This window comes from Anolis sagrei, chromosome 4, assembly GCF_037176765.1.
Source record: "Anolis sagrei isolate rAnoSag1 chromosome 4, rAnoSag1.mat, whole genome shotgun sequence".
NCBI classification, from domain to species: Eukaryota; Metazoa; Chordata; class Lepidosauria; order Squamata; family Dactyloidae; genus Anolis; species Anolis sagrei.
In genome coordinates this window covers 170,758,036-170,778,992 of record NC_090024.1, presented here as the reverse complement: position 1 = coordinate 170,778,992, position 20,957 = coordinate 170,758,036, and the positions used below count along the sequence as shown (strand labels likewise).

At 38.7% G+C, this 20,957-nt stretch overlaps 1 protein-coding gene across 2 annotated transcripts in view; it reads left to right on the top strand.

Annotated features, from left to right (window-relative positions):
• Positions 1-20,957, top strand: part of PRKAA2 (protein kinase AMP-activated catalytic subunit alpha 2) — a 36,229-nt gene that overhangs the window by 3,708 nt on the left and 11,564 nt on the right. The window contains exons 2-9 of one of the 2 annotated variants that reach the window (XR_009631361.2): positions 7,629-7,770; positions 10,949-11,042; positions 13,159-13,303; positions 14,147-14,234; positions 14,804-15,028; positions 15,857-16,358; positions 19,292-19,376; positions 20,385-20,459. Coding sequence is in view for 1 of the 2 variants with exons in the window: in XM_060773576.2 (XP_060629559.1) it covers positions 7,629-7,770; positions 10,949-11,042; positions 13,159-13,303; positions 14,147-14,234; positions 14,804-15,028; positions 15,857-16,358; positions 20,385-20,511 (1,323 nt within the window). In the remaining variant the exon portion in view is untranslated. Of the gene's footprint in view, positions 1-7,628; positions 7,771-10,948; positions 11,043-13,158; positions 13,304-14,146; positions 14,235-14,803; positions 15,029-15,856; positions 16,359-19,291; positions 19,377-20,384; positions 20,512-20,957 lie in introns of those variants that run through there. The other variant, XM_060773576.2, reaches the window with a different exon arrangement.

Sequence of the window (20,957 nt, the reverse complement as noted above, 5' to 3'; positions counted from 1 at the left end):
GGAAAACTCACAACAACCCATAAACATTGGCTTCAAACTACAGGAAAGGAGATTCCACTTGAACATTAGGAAGAACTTCCTAACAGTGAGAGCTGTTCAGCAGTGGAACTCTCTGCTCCAGAGTGTGGTGAAGGCTCCTTCTTTAGAAGCTTTTAAACAGAGGCTGGATGGCTATCTGTCAGGAGTGCTTTGAATGTGATTTTCTTGCTTATTGGCAGGGGGTTGGACTGGAGGGCCTATGAGGTCTCTTCCAACTCAATGGTTCTATAATTCTATGATTGGTGCCTGGAGTGTAAGTAGTTACAGTTTTGTGAGCCACCAGCACTCTTGGGCAGAGAAGGCGAAAGACCTTGTAAAACTACAATTCCCAAGATTCCATAGCATTGAGCCATGGTAGTTAAAGTGGTGTCAGTTTGCATTAATTCTATAGCATAGTTTCGCTTGGCATTCCAACACTGTCCATTACAGAATTACCAAATGAATTCCTTTGCTTCTTCCATTCAAGCGTCATTTGCATTGGGGATTTTCCCCTCATTAAGTTTTTATTTCCCGTTTAGCTTTGCACTTACATCAGCATGAGCTCCCGCTGTTAGCCCCAGCTTCTGCCAACCTAGCAGTTCGAAAACATGCAAATGCGAGCATATCAATAGGTACTGCTTCGGCAGGAAGGTAAGGACGCTCCATGCAGACATGCTGGCCACATGACTTTGGAGGTGTTTACGGACAACGCCGACTCTTCAGCTTAGAAATGGAGATGAGCACCAACCCCCAGAATTGGACACAACTGGACTTAATGTCAGGGGAAAACCTTTACCTTTTACCTTTGTACTTACAAGTAAGAATTAGCAGAAAGAAGTCAGGAAAGCTTTTAGTCCTGACATGCATTTGTCACAACCTAAGTATATGTCTAAAAAAGAAAGTCCCATTGAGGTCAACAAATGGGCAAAGGATGGTGATCTTTGTCCATGGCTATGTTACAATGACTAATGTGAAGACAGGTAAATAAATACAAAATTATATAAAATAAGTTCCTTTGGAAACCTGAAAGTGGCCTTTTAGTGTGTGTTAAACTGTCCTAATTTTCAACGTAAATACACACATAGAAGTTTAGGAACAGCACAGAATAGCAAACACTTGACCTCCTAAGGTTTGCTGAATTGAACTATTTCTCTTAATCTTGCCAAGATCATACACCTCAAGGGGACATTGTCTTGTAGAATGCAGGTTTAATATTATGTTAACACATACACAAACTCACAGGTGCCTTTGGGAAATGCAGTACTGTACTACCATTTAGCTTGATAGAGATAGAACTGCCACATGAGAAACCTGAGTTGCTACACCACACAATAAATAAAAGCTCCTCTCTTGTCTCCGTCTCCAAAGACATTCAAGTAGCCTTAACAAGTCCCAAGAGAATGAAACAATAATATCTTTGTATCTGTTGCTTACTGTAAGCAAATGATAGATTACAAAGCAGACTGTTTATTATCAATTATTAATGTATCGGCGGTAAGAAAGCCATATTGAGACACATGTCTTTTATAAATGAGCTATCGGAGATGAACTACAACTAGCAAAATAATGTTGTCCTCATTTGTTTTGCTGATTAATGTTTCTTTAGACTTCAGGAAGAGGAATGGATGTTTAGGGGGAAAGTTCCTCTCAAGAATAATGAATACAGCACAATTAATCTTAATAAGGTCAGCGGTGATGAGAAAGGGAGATCAGACTAATCTGTTAATCGAGCATACAACTAGCCATTTTCTTTCTTGATATGGGTTCATCTACGCTGTGGAATTAATGCTGTTTGACACCACTTTAACTACCACAGTGCAATCCAGTGCAAGTATGAGATGTATAACTCCCATGATTCCACAGCACTGAGCCATGACAGCCAAAGTGATATCAAATGTATTAATTCTATAGTTCAGAAGCATGTCCAGAGAAGGATGACTAAAATGATCAAGGATCTGGAGAACAAACCCTATGAGGAGCGGCTTAAAGAGCTGCCTGCAGAAGAGAAGGCTGAGAGGAGGTGATTCTATGCCTATGTGGACCCCCCCCCCCCCCCAAGTAATCAGAGTAGAGGTTACCAGATAATTGAAGAGAATAAGGAACAGGAAAATAGACCAAAAAAAAAACCAACCATTTTTCAAAATCAGAAGTGGACTTCTGGAAATTTCCCCCTTTTTTTGGAATAACTCTACATTTTTGTCACATACCCAGACTTTTCTTAGATTAGTTACTTGCTGAAATTTCAGGGGCAAAGGGGCGATGAGGCATCCTTGATGGCTCAAAACAAGCTGTGACTACAGCTTCTGAACCAAAAAAGTGTACATAAAGTGGGCAATTTAGGCTGCATATTGTAACACACTGAGTGTTATTCCCTCTGTTCCTGAATCCCAGCTTATTTCCATGTGTGTATACAGCTGGCATCTGTGTTGTGTCATCTCCCAAAGAAAAAATATTATCAGTACAATTGCCAAGAAAATAATAAAAAAAACTTCTGTGCTCTTAAAAGAAACTTGATATTCAGGCATTGGGAAGGAGAAGCTTTTTAGACAAAGGGGATAGCTATTATCATTGACTAATATGTGCAGGACAAGTAAAAGTTATAATAGGCACAAAAGGGGGCAATCAAAGAAAGAAAGAAAGCTGTTAGCTACAATTTCTAAGTTAACTTGCCCAGCTCCATTAAACACTGCAGCCTATTTTATTGGCTGTATTATCCCACTTTGGATTTTGGAACCAACACCACTATGAATGGGTTTAATAGCATCCTGAATGTCTACTTGGAGGCTGAACAAGGGCATATATACACTGTTGAATTAATGCAGCTTGGCATCACATTAACTGCCATTGCTCTGTGCTATGGGATTGTGGGAACTGTAGTATGGAGAGGCACTGGAACTCTTTGGCCGAGTAGTCTAAAGACCTTATGAAATCACAACTATGATTTAGCCATGGCAATTATGATAGTGTCAAACTTCATTAATTCTATAGAGTAGAAACATCACATATGACCAGATACAAAAGCAGATAATGTTGTGGTCATTTTAATACTCATGTAGAAAGGAATGTGTGTGTTTTAGGCAAGTACGACTTACCATATTGTATTGCTACTAGTTGTAGGAATACACTATGGCACCTTGTGAAATGATGACAGTAAGTTTTATCTACTGCTGTTTTAAAATTGTATTATTTTATTGTCGAAGGCTTTCATGGCCGGAATCACTCAGTTCTTGTGGGTTTTTTCGGGCTATATGGCCATGTTCTAGAGGCATTTCTCCTGACGTTTCGCCTGCATCTATGGCAAGCATCCTCAGAGGGTCTGTTGCAATTAGTACAATGGGTTTATATATCTGTGGAATGGTTGGGGTGGGGCAAGGAGCTCTTCCCTGCTGCAGTTAGGTGTGAATGTTAGCTAATCACCTTCATTAGCATTTGAAGGCCTGCCTGAGTCTGGGAAAATCTGTTGCTGGGAGTTGTTAATCTGTGCCTGGTTTCTTCCTCTCTGATGTTTAGCTGTTAAAATTTTAGAGTTTTTTAAAACTGGTAGCCAGATTTTGTTCATTTTCATGGTCTCTTCCTTTCTGTTGAAATTGTCCACATGCTTGTGGATTTCAATGGCTTCTCTGTGTAGTCTGACATGGTGGTTGTTGGTGTAGTCCAGCATTTCTGTGTTCTCAAATAATATGCTGTGTCCAGGCTGGTTCATCAGGTGCTCTGCTATGGCTGACTTCTCTGGTTGAAGTAGTCTGCAGTGCCTTTCATGTTCCTTGATGCGTGTCTGGGCGCTGCGTTTGGTGGTCCCTATGTAGACTTGTCCACAGCTGCATGGTATCCGGTAGACTCCTGCAGAGGTGAGAGGATCCCTCTTGTCCTTTGCTGAACGTAGCATTTGTTGGATTTTCTTAGTGGGTTTGTAGATTGTTTGTATGTTGTGTTTCCTCATCAGCTTCCCTATGCGATCAGTGGTTCCCTTGATGTATGGCAGGAACACTTTTCCTCTGGGTGGATCTTCATCTTTACTCTCGTGGTTTGTTCTTGGTCTTGCAGCTCTTCTGATGTCTGAGGTGGAGTATCCATTGGCCTGGAGAGCCCAGTTGAGGTGGTTCAGTTCATCTTGGAGGAGGTGGGGTTCGCAGATTCTTTTTGCACGGTCTGCCAAGGCTTTGATGGTGCTTCTTTTTTGACTTGGGTGATGGTTGGAGTTTTTATGTAGATATCTATCTGTGTGTGTGGGCTTTCTGTAGACGGTGTGACCCAATTGTTGATCTGGTTTGCGGATGACTAGGACATCTAGAAAAGGCAGTCTTCCTTCATTTTCTTTTTCCATGGTGAACTGGATGTTTGGGTGGATGCTGTTAAGATGGTCCAGGAACCTGTTGAGTTCTTCATCTCCATGGCTCCAAATGGTGAAGGTGTCATCCACATATCTGAACCATATCGTGGGCTTTTTGGTTGCTGTCTCCAGGGCTTGTTCTTCAAAGTGTTCCATGTAGAGGTTAGCTATGACTGGGCTGAGAGGGCTCCCCATAGCTACTCCATCTTTCTGTTCGTAGAATTCATTGTCCCACTGAAAGTAACTGGTGGTGAGGCTATGGTGAAACAGAGCCGTGATGTCTTCTGGGAACCTCTGGTTGATGAGTGCCATGGTGTCTGCTACCGGGACCATTTTGTTCATTTTCATGGTCTCTTCCTTTCTGTTGAAATTGTCCACATGCTTGTGGATTTCAATGTTCAGCAAAGGACAAGAGGGATCCTCTCACCTCTGCAGGAGTCTACCGTATACCATGCAGCTGTGGACAAGTCTACATAGGGACCACCAAACGCAGCGCCCAGACACGCATCAAGGAACATGAAAGGCACTGCAGACTACTTCAACCAGAGAAGTCAGCCATAGCAGAGCACCTGATGAACCAGCCTGGACACAGCATATTATTTGAGAACACAGAAATGCTGGACTACACCAACAACCACCATGTCAGACTACACAGAGAAGCCATTGAAATCCACAAGCATGTGGACAATTTCAACAGAAAGGAAGAGACCATGAAAATGAACAAAATCTGGCTACCAGTTTTAAAAAACTCTAAAATTTTAACAGCTAAACATCAGAGAGGAAGAAACCAGGCACAGATTAACAACTCCCAGCAACAGATTTTCCCAGACTCAGGCAGGCCTTCAAATGCTAATGAAGGTGATTAGCTAACATTCACACCTAACTGCAGCAGGGAAGAGCTCCTTGCCCCACCCCAACCATTCCACAGATATATAAACCCATTGTACTAATTGCAACAGACCCTCTGAGGATGCTTGCCATAGATGCAGGCGAAACGTCAGGAGAAATGCCTCTAGAACATGGCCATATAGCCCGAAAAAACCCACAAGAACTGAGTGTATTATTTTAATTTTAGGCTACATGTGTTGACCAGGGTTGTTAATTTTTTTGTGACGTGTTTTATACTTTTGTACCATTTTTACCTGCTGTATGTTATATGTGCATCCTGGAGTGCCTTGTAAGCTGCCCGAACCCCTTCGGGGAGATGGTGGTGGGATATAAATAAAGTTGTTGTTGTTGTTGTTGTTGTTGGTATTATTGGTTGAACAAAAACAAAAACAAAACCTCTTTTCTGCAGTTGCTTAGTGTAAAAAAAGCCATACCCTATTTCTGATCACCCTGGATATAAAACGCTACATGATGTGTGTCTTATTTATAGAGGCGAAGGAACACAAAAAGAGCGAATAGAATTGCAATGCCCTGAAGATCAACAAGTGTTTTATTATTAAGAAGACACGAAGGTTTATGCCATATATAATTGTTTTTACTCTGAAATTTTAAGGACATTGTATTCCTCTGGGGGCTGTCCAGACAGGGCCTTTATTGCAGAAACTCCCACAATAAAGGAGGGCTGTCCAGACAACGTTCTGGACAGTCCAGAACTAATTCGCTACAAACCAGGAAAACCCTGGTTCATAGTGAATTAATTAGATAGTGGATTTATTCCACGCCATTTGAAGCCCAGATGGGCTCCACTGGTGCGTAGAAATGATGTGCCAGAAGAGCGGGGGGGGGGGGGGGGGGGGGAGGAAAATCACTCTCCCCCCACTTTCCTGGCCCATCATTTCTATGTGGACAGGCCCTCAGAAACATCCATGTTATGTTAATGCAGATGCTTCTGGGACAAGGGCCTATTTGGATCCTGCCTGGCTTAGAGTGTTTGGGGAAATAGCACAGTGGTGCAGCAGATAATGAGGAATTGAATGCTTCCTAGGCTCCCTATATACATAACTAGAAAATGAATAATAATTCTTCTTTATCCTTCCTACTATTTCATGGCAATCATAACTTGAAGCCTTTCTTAGGGTGTTTTACATTCCCTAGCAACATGCTATTTCAGCTCCAGAAAAATATGTTCTTCCACACTACCTTTTATAGGCACAGACCTTCACTTACCTTTGTCATGAGAACTTTTGTACAAACTGTGTATGCACAGAATAAAGAATATAATCTTTTAAATTTTGTGGGGGGGGGGGTTAGAACTTAGAGGGAAGCATATACAAGCTAGCAAGCAGAAGTGTTTTTATTTTGAAGTATACATGGCAAGGCACCTTATTTTTAGAACACTCTTACTGAGGAAAGAATTTCAGGCCACTCTTATCTCTTCTAATAATAGTGCCTTGCTCAACTTATGCAGCTACTGCATTACCACTCTGCTGTTTTTATTAGCCAAGTCACATCCACAACTGAAGATAGTTTGTCTCTAACTTCTTAGCCTCATCAAGGTTTAAAACTCACTTGTTTCAAACTGGGTAGACTAAGCACTCGTAACTACAGTACAATTATAATAGTAAGTGAAGTGTAAACGTTGCTCTTCTTTGTAGGGTTCTCCCCATTATTCCCAAGCCACTAGAAAATGGTATTCTCCTCCGTTCACAGTCAGGGTGGTGAATTACAACATTTCACTGCTGTTGTTGCTGTTGTTAGCATGGCAAGCCATCTATTTACAGATAACTATATTCTTTTCCTCTTTGAATTGGGTCCTGTGGAGAAAGGTGGGGTAGCAATTAAATGGAATTAAATTATAAATAAAGTAAACCCATTAAGAATAATGGGTTGGGACTGAGACAAAGGCAGCACTGTTGGATTAATGTAGATTGACCCAACTTTGACCTCCATGGTTCAATGCTATGGAATCCTGGGATTTGTAGTTTAGTGTGGCCCAGCACTCTGGTAGAGAATGTTAAGGATTTGTCAAGTAATACTGCAGCTCCCGGGATTTCATGGTAGTTCAAGTGGTATTTAAAGTGGTGTCAAACAGCAGTCATTCTACAGTGTAGATACATCCAAAATCTTCCAAATGTATCCTGTGTATGTTTACAGGTCAAACACCTATCGAGTCCATGGAAACTTACTCCCAAGTGTGTGGATACAGGACTGTGCTGTATTATACATATTGACAAGGAAATACATCTCACTGAAAGCAAGAGGAATCTACTTCTGAAAAGGCATTTGGTTGCATTGTTAATTATTATAAATGATAAAAGTCATATTTGAGGAAGCTTAGATTTTTGATCTAGAGTCTTTTGTCAGTTAACATCCAACTTTTCTCTTTATTTAGTTGGTGAACATCAGCTCACAGGACATAAAGTAGCAGTTAAAATTTTGAATCGGCAAAAAATTCGTAGTTTGGATGTGGTTGGAAAGATCAAACGAGAAATTCAAAACTTAAAGCTTTTCCGGCACCCCCATATTATCAAACTGTAAGTGTTTCTGTCCCTCCTTCCCTTAATGTATCATATTTATGTGTGGTCTGAAAGAAAGATGCCTTTAGTGATACTGATTTGCTGACAGTTTACTGCATGTCTATTATTTTGGAATGAGATGAAATTCAATCCTTTGTGTATTTATTATTTATTTCATGTATATCCTGCCTTTCTGTCAGAACTGTAAAAATTATATTCAGAATTAAGTTCTATTGGGCCTAGTTGAAGACTCTCACTAATACTATTTGTGTGTAAGATAAAAAGAGACAGAAAAGGAAGTAATAAAACTTCATTGCCTGTTTATGCTATTGTTTTTTGTGCCATAATATTATTAAAATTTAGTTAGAAGATTGCCGATAAAGTAATGTTATAAAATGTTGCTCTTCTGTTCATTTGTGGACTTGTGTTAGCGAACCTGCAGTGACTAGATTATCCTCATTTTCCACTTACAAACAGAAGAAAATCTAGTTATGATTTATATATTTGATGTACTTTTATAATATATTTGATGTACTGTTGTGGGAGAGTTTGCTGCATAATTGGGAATTTTTTTTACATTTAGACCCCATGAAGTTAGAAATAGATTTTACTTTATGTTTAGACATAATTTAATTGTTTTAGATGAACAAACTAAAGGAATTATGATTTACAGACTGGAACATCCATATAAAGGCTATGACTGGAAGCCCCACAGGCTCCATTTCGCACATAGTGCAATATGAAATCAGTAGCCATCCTATAACCTCCAGTGTTGAAAAGCAGTATACTTCTGGACTCTAATATTGAAGACAAACCATAGAGATTCCTGTTTCCACATATGTGTGCTTGGTTTCTTTCTGGTACCATCTGATTGGTCATTTCTGGAGAAAGAAAAATATCAATTTAATTAATACAGTGGGGAATGTGTACAATAAAGAGATCCGTACCTTGAATTCAATTTACCTGGACCCAGAAAGACATGCATTCATTACTCATTCTGAGGATGGAAGAGTCAACATCAGCTTTACCAATTCATGATAAAGCTAAGAAATTAGATAGCAAAGGCTTCTTCCAAAATGAAAATATAGGTTCAGCCTCTGTTATCTGGAAATCCAAAAACCTCCAAACCCTTTTCTTGCCAACTATTTTGTCCGTGACAGCAGCTGATGCTCCCTTAGGTTCTTGTGGGTTTTTTCGGGCTATAGAGCCATGTTCTAGAGGCATTTCTCCTGACGTTTCGCCTGCATCTATGGCAAGCATCCTCAGAGGTAGTGAGGTCTGTTGGAGTTTTTAGAGTTTTTTAATACTGGTAGCCAGATTTTGTTCATTTTCATGGTCTCTTCCTTTCTGTTGAAATTGTCCACATGCTTGTGGATTTCAATGGCTTCTCTGTGTAGTCTGACATGGTGGTTGTTGGTGTGGTCCAGCATTTCTGTGTTCTCAAATAATATGCTGTGTCCAGGCTGGTTCATCAGGTGCTCTGCTATGGCTGACTTCTCTGGTTGAAGTAGTCTGCAGTGCCTTTCATGTTCCTTGATTTGTGTTTGGGCAATGCTGCGTTTGGTGGTCCCTATGTAGACTTGTCCACAGCTGCATGGTATACGGTAGACTCCTGCAGAGGTGAGAGGATCCCTCTTGTCCTTTGCTGAACATTGAAATCCACAAGCATGTGGACAATTTCAACAGAAAGGAAGAGACCATGAAAATGAACAAAATCTGGCTACCAGTATTAAAAAACTCTAAAATTACAACAGCAAAACAGCAGAGAGGAAACAACCAGGCACAGATTAACACCTCCCAGCAAGAGATTTTCCCAGGCTCAGGCAGGCCTTCAAATGCTAATGAAGGTGATCAGCTGAAACATTCACACCTAACTGCAGCAGGGAAGAGCTCCTTGCCCCACCCCAGCCATTCCACAGATATATAAACCCATTGTCCTAATTCCAACAGACCTCACTACCTCTGAGGATGCTTGCCATAGATGCAGGCGAAACGTCAGGAGAAATGCCTCTAGGACATGGCTCTATAGCCCGAAAAAACCCACAAGAACCTAGTGATTCCAGCCATGAAAGCCTTCGACGATGCTCCCTTACTTTTTAGTCTCTCATATCCTTGGTCTTTCTCCAGCCTTGCATCTCTTCTATGAATTAGATACAAAGCTGAACACAGACAGGGTCTGTGAAATGATGGGAATCCAGGAGCACGAATCCATGTCTACCACCTTTTCACAGATCCCCAGTGTCTATCCAGCCTCACATCTCATTTGTGTATGAGATGCAAGGCTAGAGAGAGATGGGAGGATCTGCGACATGGCGGAAGACATATAACTTCTGTTGACATTTGGATTCATATTTACCATATGAAATTATTACTGGAAAAGATATAAGCCTGCAGGGTCATACCATCCAATTTTTGAACCCTTTGGAGTGTCATAGCCTGCCACTTCAGCAATTTTAGTTGACTGAAGTAGATCATCTTTTCAAGGTATTACTGGTTTTGGTGTTGTTGTGTTCCTCTGGCAGTAATGAGTTTGAAACAAAACCTTCATATATTCTAGTGTGTAGTGATCAAGGATAATCACTCAAACCACATTAGTTCCCTGGGTTATGTGTGGGTTGCGTGACTCCTTCCCTAGCCTTATTGCATTACAATTTTTACCTTTTTACTTTTTTGTGCACCTTCAACTAAAATGAAAATCTGAAAGAGGGTTTTTACCATAGCAGGGCTTAAAGGAAAATAAGAGAGCTTAGGAGAGCTTAAAAGATCCATAACTGAGCAGTGGTGGGATGGTGCTTTGGGATCCAGGGCATCATCCTACCACCACTCAGTTATGGATTCCTTTAGCAAGTCATTAGATTTTTCTTAAAAGTAACTTTCTAAGCTCTACCTAAATGAGGCAGGCTCAGTGAGCAAAGATTTCAGAGGATTAAACAGGCTTAAAGAAGAGGGAAAAAAAGCTAAAATCTGTAAAATACACTCATTTAACAAAGTCCAGAAGCCTTCAAATTGGTTTGTATTGTGAAAATGTAATCAATTTCTCCTTCGGAAGTGAGAAGCAATTATGTGCAAAGTGAAATCCAATTTCTTATTTTAAGGTTGGCATTAGATTAGTAAGAGGTCTTCAATCCTTTTTTCTAGCCTTTACTAGTGAAAGCCTTTTAGATAAGAAATCATATTTCCTCTTCCTTTTTAATAGGTACCAGGTCATCAGCACGCCAACGGATTTTTTCATGGTAATGGAATATGTGTCCGGTGGAGAATTATTTGATTACATCTGTAAACACGGACGTGTAAGTGACTTTATCCAATAGCGATAAATGTGTGGGTGGGAGAGAATAGGACTGGGAAGTAGAATGGCTTTGCCAAATGGGACTCTTTTAAGGTTATTAAAGCCAAAAATAGACTTGGCATCATCACAATCCCATCTGGAATAGCTTGCGACTGGCATAATATCACCATGATATATATATATTTTCTCTTTGCAGTTATACCCTAGTCTTACCATTGAAATGTTCTGCAAAGTTCCCTTGGCTCAAATTACATAACATTATTTCTAAAATATGTTACAAGCATAGGTGATAACCAGTAGCAATGCCCCCTTTCTTTGTAATTTAAATACATTGGTACTCAGACAATTTACTGTAATTTGGACAGTTGCCACTGAATTCAGTCAAAGTGCTTCAGCAAAGGGGATTTGGTGAGAGAGAGTAGCCCAGTCCTAAATATGCTTAGGCATGTGTGCTTACTATTATGGTGCTATGTTGCAGAACTGGTATAATGGCCATTTCAGACATTCCTGATCATTCATTTACTGAGCATAGATTGCTGATACTTATCAGTTTAGTGCTACAATTCTCTTGCAAAGGTAGTTAGCCATAATATTGCCTAGAATGTAGGGAAGAGTTCAGGCTAAGAAGCAAGTGAAATCCTTGCCTTCACAGTTTTGGCAGCTAGTCAACATAGTCGATGGATGGTTATACAATATTGTTCTTGCTCATATTTTCCCATTTATCCAAAATAGCACTCCTTGTGGCTGTTTAGATTTAGAAGTTAAATAGTCTGCAATATAAAATTATGAGAGTGAACATCCATTGCTATAATTCAAGGGTTAGGGAATCTATTTGGTTCCCCCACCTCCAAACATTTACAAAGGCATAAGTAGTATTGAAATGCTATGTGGTACATATTATGGAACTGTCACATCACTGAATGAACTTCAAAAATGCAGATTTACAATTTTTGTATCCAGTAATCTTACATTTTCCTAAAATGGTTCACTATTCTGTTATTCAGAGAATTAGTATTATATATACTAAATGATAACATTTTTTATTAAAGATCTAAAATATGACGCATGATTTTAACTTGTATCACGGTGGCGCGGCTCATCAATGACCTGAACGCAGTTAAAAATAATTTGTCTATGAATAGATCAAGCCTGTGCAGGTTGAGCTTCCTTTTCAAAATATCCTTCTAAGGGGAAAATCCCTCCTTTAAAATATAAAATGTGTAGCAAATCAGGAAATAGGTTGATTGTTTTTTTTTGGTTTTTTTTGCTGTTTGATTTTTCTTCTAAGGAGCTTCATCTGAGTTTTGAATGGAAAACATTCAACTGTAGTGTGAAGTGGTTTAATCCATCTACCATCTTTGTTAACAACCTCTCGTGAGATTACATGTATGTTTAACATCAAAGCATGGTTCAGATTTTAATTCGATGATGATGAGAAGATCCTCTTGGTTGTCTCATCCTTCTCACTGCCACTACTGCTAACCACTAATTTACCAGGGACTGGACTGTCAAGGTAGTGGATGGCAGCAGCTGCCTATCCTCATCTTTGCCTTCATCCTTCCTCGACTGGGGAGTGAGAAAACAAAGACCTCAACAATAAGCAGAAAACAAAGCAAAAGGAAGCAGCAGAGCCAGGAGGCTTATCAGTCAATCCCATAGCAAGATGAGGACCTTGCACGATGTCCAGACATGCCAAATCTGATGTTGGCCCTAATCTCCAAAAGTTTAAGTTGATGAAACTCAATCTTTCCTATTGTAGTCTCTGAATCTACAGAAGGAGTAGAATGAGGGGACTTGCTTTGGTGAAGTTCTTTGCCCAAGAACCTTTGAGAACTGTGATCTGTAGCAGAAATGTTTTTCAAAGCAATTAGTCAAAGTTTTGCTTTTGTTAAAGCCGCAGTTTAAAAACTTTTAGCAGCATTTAATTGCTTAATAGCCTTACTCATAAGAGAATACTGCAATGAAATATCTTCTAAGGGTGGTATTTTTCTGTTTGTTTAGTAGTGTTTACTATAACTCTCTCTCTTGTGGCTCATTAAGGAGACACATTTTGCCTTGCTAAGTATCTTAGTTTTTTGAGGGGAGAACTTTATTGTTTTCCTTCCTTTGCTTTGTAGGTGGAAGAGACTGAAGCCAGGCGTCTTTTCCAGCAAATTCTGTCAGCTGTGGATTACTGTCATCGGCACATGGTGGTTCACAGAGATCTGAAACCAGAGAATGTGCTGCTGGATGCACACATGAATGCCAAGATAGCTGATTTTGGTATGTGACCCCAGTAGCATTCCAGAAATGTAACTGGCTGTAAGCCACCAGCACAGGCTGCAGGGCTAACTTCCTTCAAAGAATTCAGAGTCAGTTTTCATCATCATTAGCAATTTCTGTGAGGCTGTAAAATAACTTGTAAGCTGGCTTATTCCTCTCATCAAGGTAGCAGACCTGTATGTGAGACACTACATGAATGAATGTTCTTCCAATATTTTGCATTCGCCAAAACTCTTGTACATCAAAAGTTACATTTCAGGGTGAATTCAGTCATTTCCCTGAATTCCAATATTCTATGTACTATTAATTTGTTTTAGTATTTTAATATGTGGGAACATACTGTCATATGAACAATGAGATTTTATGAATGGTCCCATTAAGAAAATGTATAAGGATGTGAGTGGACCACAACTCACATCATGCCAGGTTAATCCCCCTCAAACCTTACCAGTACTTACAGTTGGTCATGTTGGGTATGTGTGCCAAGTTTGGTTTAGATCCATCAATGGTGGGAGTCAGAGTGCTTCCTGGATGCAGAGTGAACTGCAACTCAGTCAGTCCCTCTTTACCCTTCCAGTATGTTCTGTTGGTCATGGGGGTTCTGTGTGCCAAATTTGGTCCAGATCCCTCATTGGTAGGGGTCACAGTTATTTCTGGAAGTGGGAGCCAATAGGAAATTGACCACAAACATACATAATCACACACACACACACGATAGGTAGGTAGACAGGTGGATGTTTCTTCTTCCTGTTCTTCCTCCTTGCCTAAATTTTCCTTTTAGCATTATGCCTAACATTTTTGTTTCATCTGGGTGGATGGACATGTGAAAGTCTTCTTTTTTAGGTTTGTCCAACATGATGTCTGATGGTGAATTCCTCCGTACCAGCTGTGGCTCACCCAACTATGCAGCACCAGAAGTCATCTCTGGAAGGTAGAATATAAAGCCAGAGGGTACAAGCTTTGTCATAGATGTAGCTATAGATCTGTCTGTCTGCATTTGTATCCAGCTTCTTCTCTCCCAAAGTGGCTAACACTGAAAATTGTACAACTAATAATTGATTTGTTTGTAGTGCTGTAATTCACCTTCATATGACAGCATCCTGTTTTGTAGGTTATGTAATTAATTTTTAAGCAAGAAACAGTAGCACAAAAATGAATCAGAGTATAGGAACTTTACATTTCTTGCACTAAGACATTCCCAAAAGAAAAGCACACATCTAAGGAACAGTTTCTTAAAGGGGCAGAAATGCCAAGCAATTCCTTAAAGAGATTTGGATAATAAATAGCAGAGGGATCACATGGGACAAATTTGGATAGTTCTCGGTTGAGAAACCAGATCTACTAAATTAGTAGGAAGGATGTTACCACAATAAGATATTCTACCGCTGCCATTCTAAGTAGAAGTTATTGCTCAGTGTTTCACAGTATTGCCCCTCTCTTCCTCTCCCTGCTTTACAGGTATTGTATTAAGGAACTGGTTCACATAATCTTTTTGTCTAGGTTGTATGCTGGACCAGAGGTTGATATTTGGAGCTGTGGCGTTATTCTCTATGCTCTTCTCTGTGGGACTCTTCCTTTTGATGACGACCACGTCCCAACCCTCTTTAAAAAAATCCGTGGAGGTGTCTTCTACATTCCTGAATACCTCAACCGTGCGGTCGCCACTCTACTGATGCATATGTTGCAGGTTGACCCACTCAAAAGAGCAACCATAAAGGATATGCGGTAATTTTAGAGCCATTTTTTTAAAATGTTACCTTAAAACAATTCTCTGTGGTAGAGAAGACTGACATTTGTGATATCAAAAAGAAATCAACTGAGTAAGAAGTAACTTGGAGAGAGGCAAGTCTATAAATAAAGTATTTATTATTTATTTATTAATGTTCTGTAATTGAAACATTGCATTATTGCATAGTCATGCATGCTAAGACAGGTAGGCTGGGATAGACAAAGATTGAACATTATTGCATATGAATTCATTTATGGAAATAGCATTTGGTGAGATAGCAGGAGTGCCTGCAGTCTTCTCAATTGTTTTCTTATAGATGACACTATGGACATCCTCAAGAGAGTGAAGCCCCACCCAGAGTAGAGGAGGAGCCTTTTTAAAACAAGAAAGAACAACGTTCTTAAACAAAGAAATATGTATCAACAATTTTGCATAGCCCTGAGCCCAGGTTACTAAATAATACCCCCCTTTGTGGCCACATGATATGGCTGGAACAAAGACATTCTTTACAAAATATTTGCAGAAAGAACTTTTGTACAATTAACAAATCCTGTGCCCATCAAGTTTAATCCTTCCTGTTAATGAGTATTTTATTTTAATCCTGTAAAATCTTGCCCTCTGTAGTTGTTTCAGTATCATTTCCCAAAACTATTGCTCACAATACTAAGGACGTAAAAAGTCTTGGCTCTTTGAAATTCAAAGTTGCTAAGCATATATAAGTTACCTGTGATAATGATTTAATTTTTTTTTATCTTTCACAATAATTCTGATTAAGGTAGTGTTAAATAAGATTTCTAATTGTCAGGTGACACTTCTTTTTCTAGAGAAAATGAGTGGTTCAAGCAAGATCTGCCCAATTACTTGTTTCCTGAAGACCCTTCCTATGATGCCAATGTCATTGATGATGATGCTGTGCGGGAGGTTTGTGAGAAATTTGAATGCACTGAATCTGAGGTGATGGCAAGCCTATACAGTGGAGATCCTCAAGATCAACTTGCAGTTGCTTATCACCTTATTATTGACAATCGGAGAATCATGAACCAAGCCAGTGAATTCTACCTCGCTTCTAGCCCTCCTTCTGGCTCTTTTATGGATGACTCTATGCACATCCCTCCAGGAGTAAAACCTCACCCAGAGCGGATGCCTCCATTGGTAGCAGATAGTCCCAAAGCAAAGTGTCCCCTGGATGCACTGAATACCACAAAGCCAAAACCTCTGACTGTGAAAAAGGCCAAGTGGCATTTAGGGATACGGAGTCAAAGCAAGCCTTATGATATCATGGCTGAAGTCTACCGTGCTATGAAACAACTGGAGTTTGAATGGAAGGTGAGAAATATCAGTGTTTTTTGCCTTATTATATTTTGCAGTTATATTTATTAGTACATATCTATTTAATTTATTTATTTGAATAATTTAAAACATTAATATAAATATGTAAATGAAAGTGTTACATTATTTATACATAAAGAAAACAAAGAAAATAAAATCAGACTAAAAGATTTATTGGGAGCTGGAATCATGCAGTTCTTTGGATATTGTTGGACACCATGTCCCAGGAGACCTAACATCACAATAATATAAACTTCATTTGTATCTTGTCCCATCTCTTCTTTGAAGACTCAGGATGGCTGAGAGTTGCAGTCTAGCAGGCTTCTGAAGGGTCACATCATTCCTACTCTTTACTCATCTGGCACATTATTCTTTCCCACAGAAGTGAACCAAATGGCTATGGAAAGCTCACAAGTGAAAAGGAACATGATAGTGCCTTTGTGCCGGTACTCAGAGACATCTTATTTCTGATGCTGGAGATTGGCATGATTGTGATCCATGACAACAGGGCTAGGTGGGACTGGAGGCTAGCCTTTTGTTCCTAGGATTCATCATGGTCCACATTAAGCCTTAACAAACAGAGGGAAAATAGTAATGAAACATAATCAGAAGTGTCCAGATAGTCAGTGCCAATTTCAATATTTTATGGAAATGAGCTTTTCAAGCTTGTGTAAGCTAAAATGTTTCTCTTAGAGGCCTCCTATTATGGGAAAAGAGGATTTTTTGGCTGATTCCCCCCTGTCTAAATAAATCTTGGGGGCATTTGTGGCCCTTGGGACTAATTTTGCATGTCCCCATCTCTGAACAATACGAGTGTACAATAAATATGATTGGACTTCATCAGGGGATGAAACTAGCAGCAGCATTCTATCTCACTATAGATGTTCAGGAAGCACATCATAGTTAATGGCATTTTCCTAGAGCTGAAAATGCAGAAGGTGGTCCATCCTATTGAGGGGATTGATTGGTGAGGATGCCCTCTGTCTTTATTGTTACCATTCCCCTAATTTCTGACTCTGTGGGGGCACTCAGAGCAGGGTCTCTGATAAAGGACCAAAGTCTTCAGATATCCTGATCCTAACAGAGTTTGGAAATGTTCCTTTTTTACTTTTCTGTGCTCTGGTTCCAATGTTGTCTAGGCTTTCAGTGTAACTAAATAAGTAGACTGTTTACTGTCAGGATAGCATCAGCAATATCTAACTGAGCATATATTTAGTCTGTTTACTTCACCCTCCTTTGAATATTAAAACTTTACAACACTCTTATTTGGAAACAAAACCGACTTAATTCAGTAGGTTTTACTTCTGAGCAGACAGACATAAGATTGCACTGTAACTGTATTTAAATACTTTCTATTTTTAATAATTGGCTTATGTTAACATATTTTCTTCCTTAAGCTGACTGAGCTTGAGGATGGGGAGATAATTCTGCCTGGCACTGCTGTAAGGATACAGGGAACTCTTCAGATTTCTAATTTTAGTCATTAATTCCCTTCTCAATAACTAATCTTCCTGAAAGCTCTTAAGAAAAGATGTTTGCCTATTATTTGTGTATGGTTTCAAGGACCCACGTGGCCAGAGAAGACCTTGCCATGTTGTCACCTTAAATCAGTTTTAAATAGTGGGATATTTTCCAGCTGAGTCTTCTATTTACTAATGGATAGTTTCTACATTGCACAGTATTACTCTGTTTGTAAAATAAGCTCAGGCTGCATTTTTTACATATCTATTTGGATATGAGTTTCATTTAACACAGTAGAACTCTAACATACTCCTGAATAGTCATATAGAGGACTGGCCTCTTAAAGCATCTCATATCATATTCTATATATCCTTCATTTCTAGTTGTATTTGGAGATGAATATGATTTCATATCAAAAAAATTAGTAGTTCTATTGGAGAAATGCTCTCCTCTAGTTTTTCAATAAATTGTTCACAGGCAAAAGTCAGTGTTGGCTATTGAATGAATTCATTTTTTTTATTTTTCTGTGGCTGTTAACACATCTTTCATAAGCAGTGGTGCTGTATTTATCAGCTATTATTTATCTTTTATAGATAAGTTCACTGGAAGCTAGACTCTATATGGACTAAAATGCATTCAAAATATCTACCTTTAATAGATATGTTCACTGGAAGCTAGACTGTATATGGACTAAAATACATTGAAAGTATCTGCCTTTAATAGATACGTTCACTGGAAGCTGGATTGTATATATACCAAAATACATTCAGACTTTACTTTTTAAATATTATATTTTCTGCTCATTTTATTTTGGGTTTTTTCTATGTGGATTTAATTACTTTGTGATTGATTATTTGCATTTTGCTATTTGTATTTGTTGTACATATTTGTATATTTTAGCTGATTTTTTCTGAACCCAAAAAGGGAATATAAAATGTCATTATACAGGTTGAATATCCCTTATGTGAAGTGCATGGGACCAGAAGTATTTTGGATCTTGGTCCCCCCCCCCCCAAAGTTTGGAATACCTGGATTGCTTATTACATAATGAGATATAGAATAATAGAATCTTGAAGATGGTCCCAAAATATAAACACAAAATTCATATATCCTATATACTCATGTTTAAGTCCAGAAATTTTAGTAAAAAATTAACTAAAAAACCTGGATTGACTTGTCCATGAGTCAATGTGAGTATTGTATCTTAACTCTTAAAAAATTGAACAATCTGACTAGAGTGATGAAAAATATGAGATTATTCCATTGCAGGAGAATGTAAAAGATGCACCAATCCCTTCTAATCTCTCCACCATGGCATTATTTTTGGCTTTTTGAATGCCAGAGTGGGTAAATTTCAGGGGTGGTCAGGCAGCTGACCCCATGAACAGGTGCTGGTACTTTTCCTCTTTCCATGTAATGGCCTTCAACGTATCCACAGGCCATATAAAAATCTGTATTTTTGATCCCAGGAGCTATCCTCAACTTATACATGATGTCAACTTATACATATATATGTATAATATGTGCCATATGCATGTTATACACAATCTGAAGGTAATTCTAAATAATATTTCAAATACTTTTGAATATGAAACAAAGTTTGCATGCACTGAAAGCAAAGATGTAATTATTTGAGTTACCCATATAGACTATTTTGGAGTATTTCAAAATTTAGCTACTGGAATGGGGGTGTGTGCGCTCAAACTGTGTGTTTGTTTGTGGGTTTTTTTGCACCAAAATGACCCATCAGGATTAAGTCTGGAGTCCTGAACATATTTATCTGGGAAGAAATTCAATTATGTGTAACAGATATACTTTTCTAAATAAATAACACCATTATCATATGCAGGGGATGTCTGTGTGTTTGTGGCAATTCTCTTTAATTGATATGTAATCACAGAACTGTACTAGAATGCTATCTGAATGGCCTAGTACAGTGGTTCTCAACCTGTGGGTCCCCAGATGTTTTGGCCTACAACCCCCAGAAATCCCGACCAGTATACCAGATTTCTAGGAGTTGAAGGTCAAAACAGCTGGGGACCCACAGGTTGAGAACCATGTTTAGTTTCTAATCTCCTAAATTGTATTAGCACAGTACAAACAAAGAGAATTTAGATGAGCAAGAAATAAAAACACAGGCTTTAAAATTAATTGTATAAAGAGCACATCTAGGAAGGTATGTGCTTATTATGTGCTTTGAAATGTGATAATCTGTTAATTTAAATAAATTCTCAAAGGCACATACTCTTGACAGATAATGAATTTATCTTGTATTCATGATTTATTTTCACAATTCATACTCATTGTTTTATTAAGCCAAGAGATTGACATTTAAGCCAGTCGAGATGCAATCCTGAATACATTTAATCAGTGGTAAGCCTCAAGGGGTTCACTGGGACTTATTGCCAGAAAGGTATGTCAACAGTATTGTCAACAGAGTTCCTTTTGAATACAAGGGTATAGGATTTCATTCTTGTTTTTAATAAAGATAAACTTGTTTTCTTGAAATTAAATTATAATAAAAAGTCATTATCTCCCTTGTGCAATAATTATATGTTGTAGGTGGTGAATGCTTATCATCTTAGAGTTCGTAGAAAGAATCCAGTGACGGGGAATTTTGTAAAAATGAGTTTGCAGCTGTATCAGGTTGACAATCGCAGCTATCTGCTGGACTTTAAAAGTATTGATGGTAAGGCGGAACTATCATTGCATAAAACCTTAAATATAAAGAAGCATTGATTTGAAATAATATGATCTCTTTTCACACATTTAAAACTTTTCAATTACTTTATCATACCTTTTTGTCTGGACAGCTGTTGCTTGAACTCTATTACTCTACCACTCATTGCTAGTATTGTGATAGTTTTATATGATTTTTCTAACTTCCTACTAGTTGATTTGGACTGCAGTTCCAATTCTTTATACTTCATATGGACAGCAGTCTGATGATGATGGAGGTTATAGTCTAACAAATATGGAAGTCATCTGGTTAAAGAAGTGTAGGGTGCAAGAGAAATTTCTTCATTTACCTGATGGTCTTTTCTGAGTTTGCATGTCAACAATCATGCTTTTAGGCTCTTGGAACAAAATCTTACTTCTTCACTCCATCCATTGGAGCTAAATGAGCTTTTGACT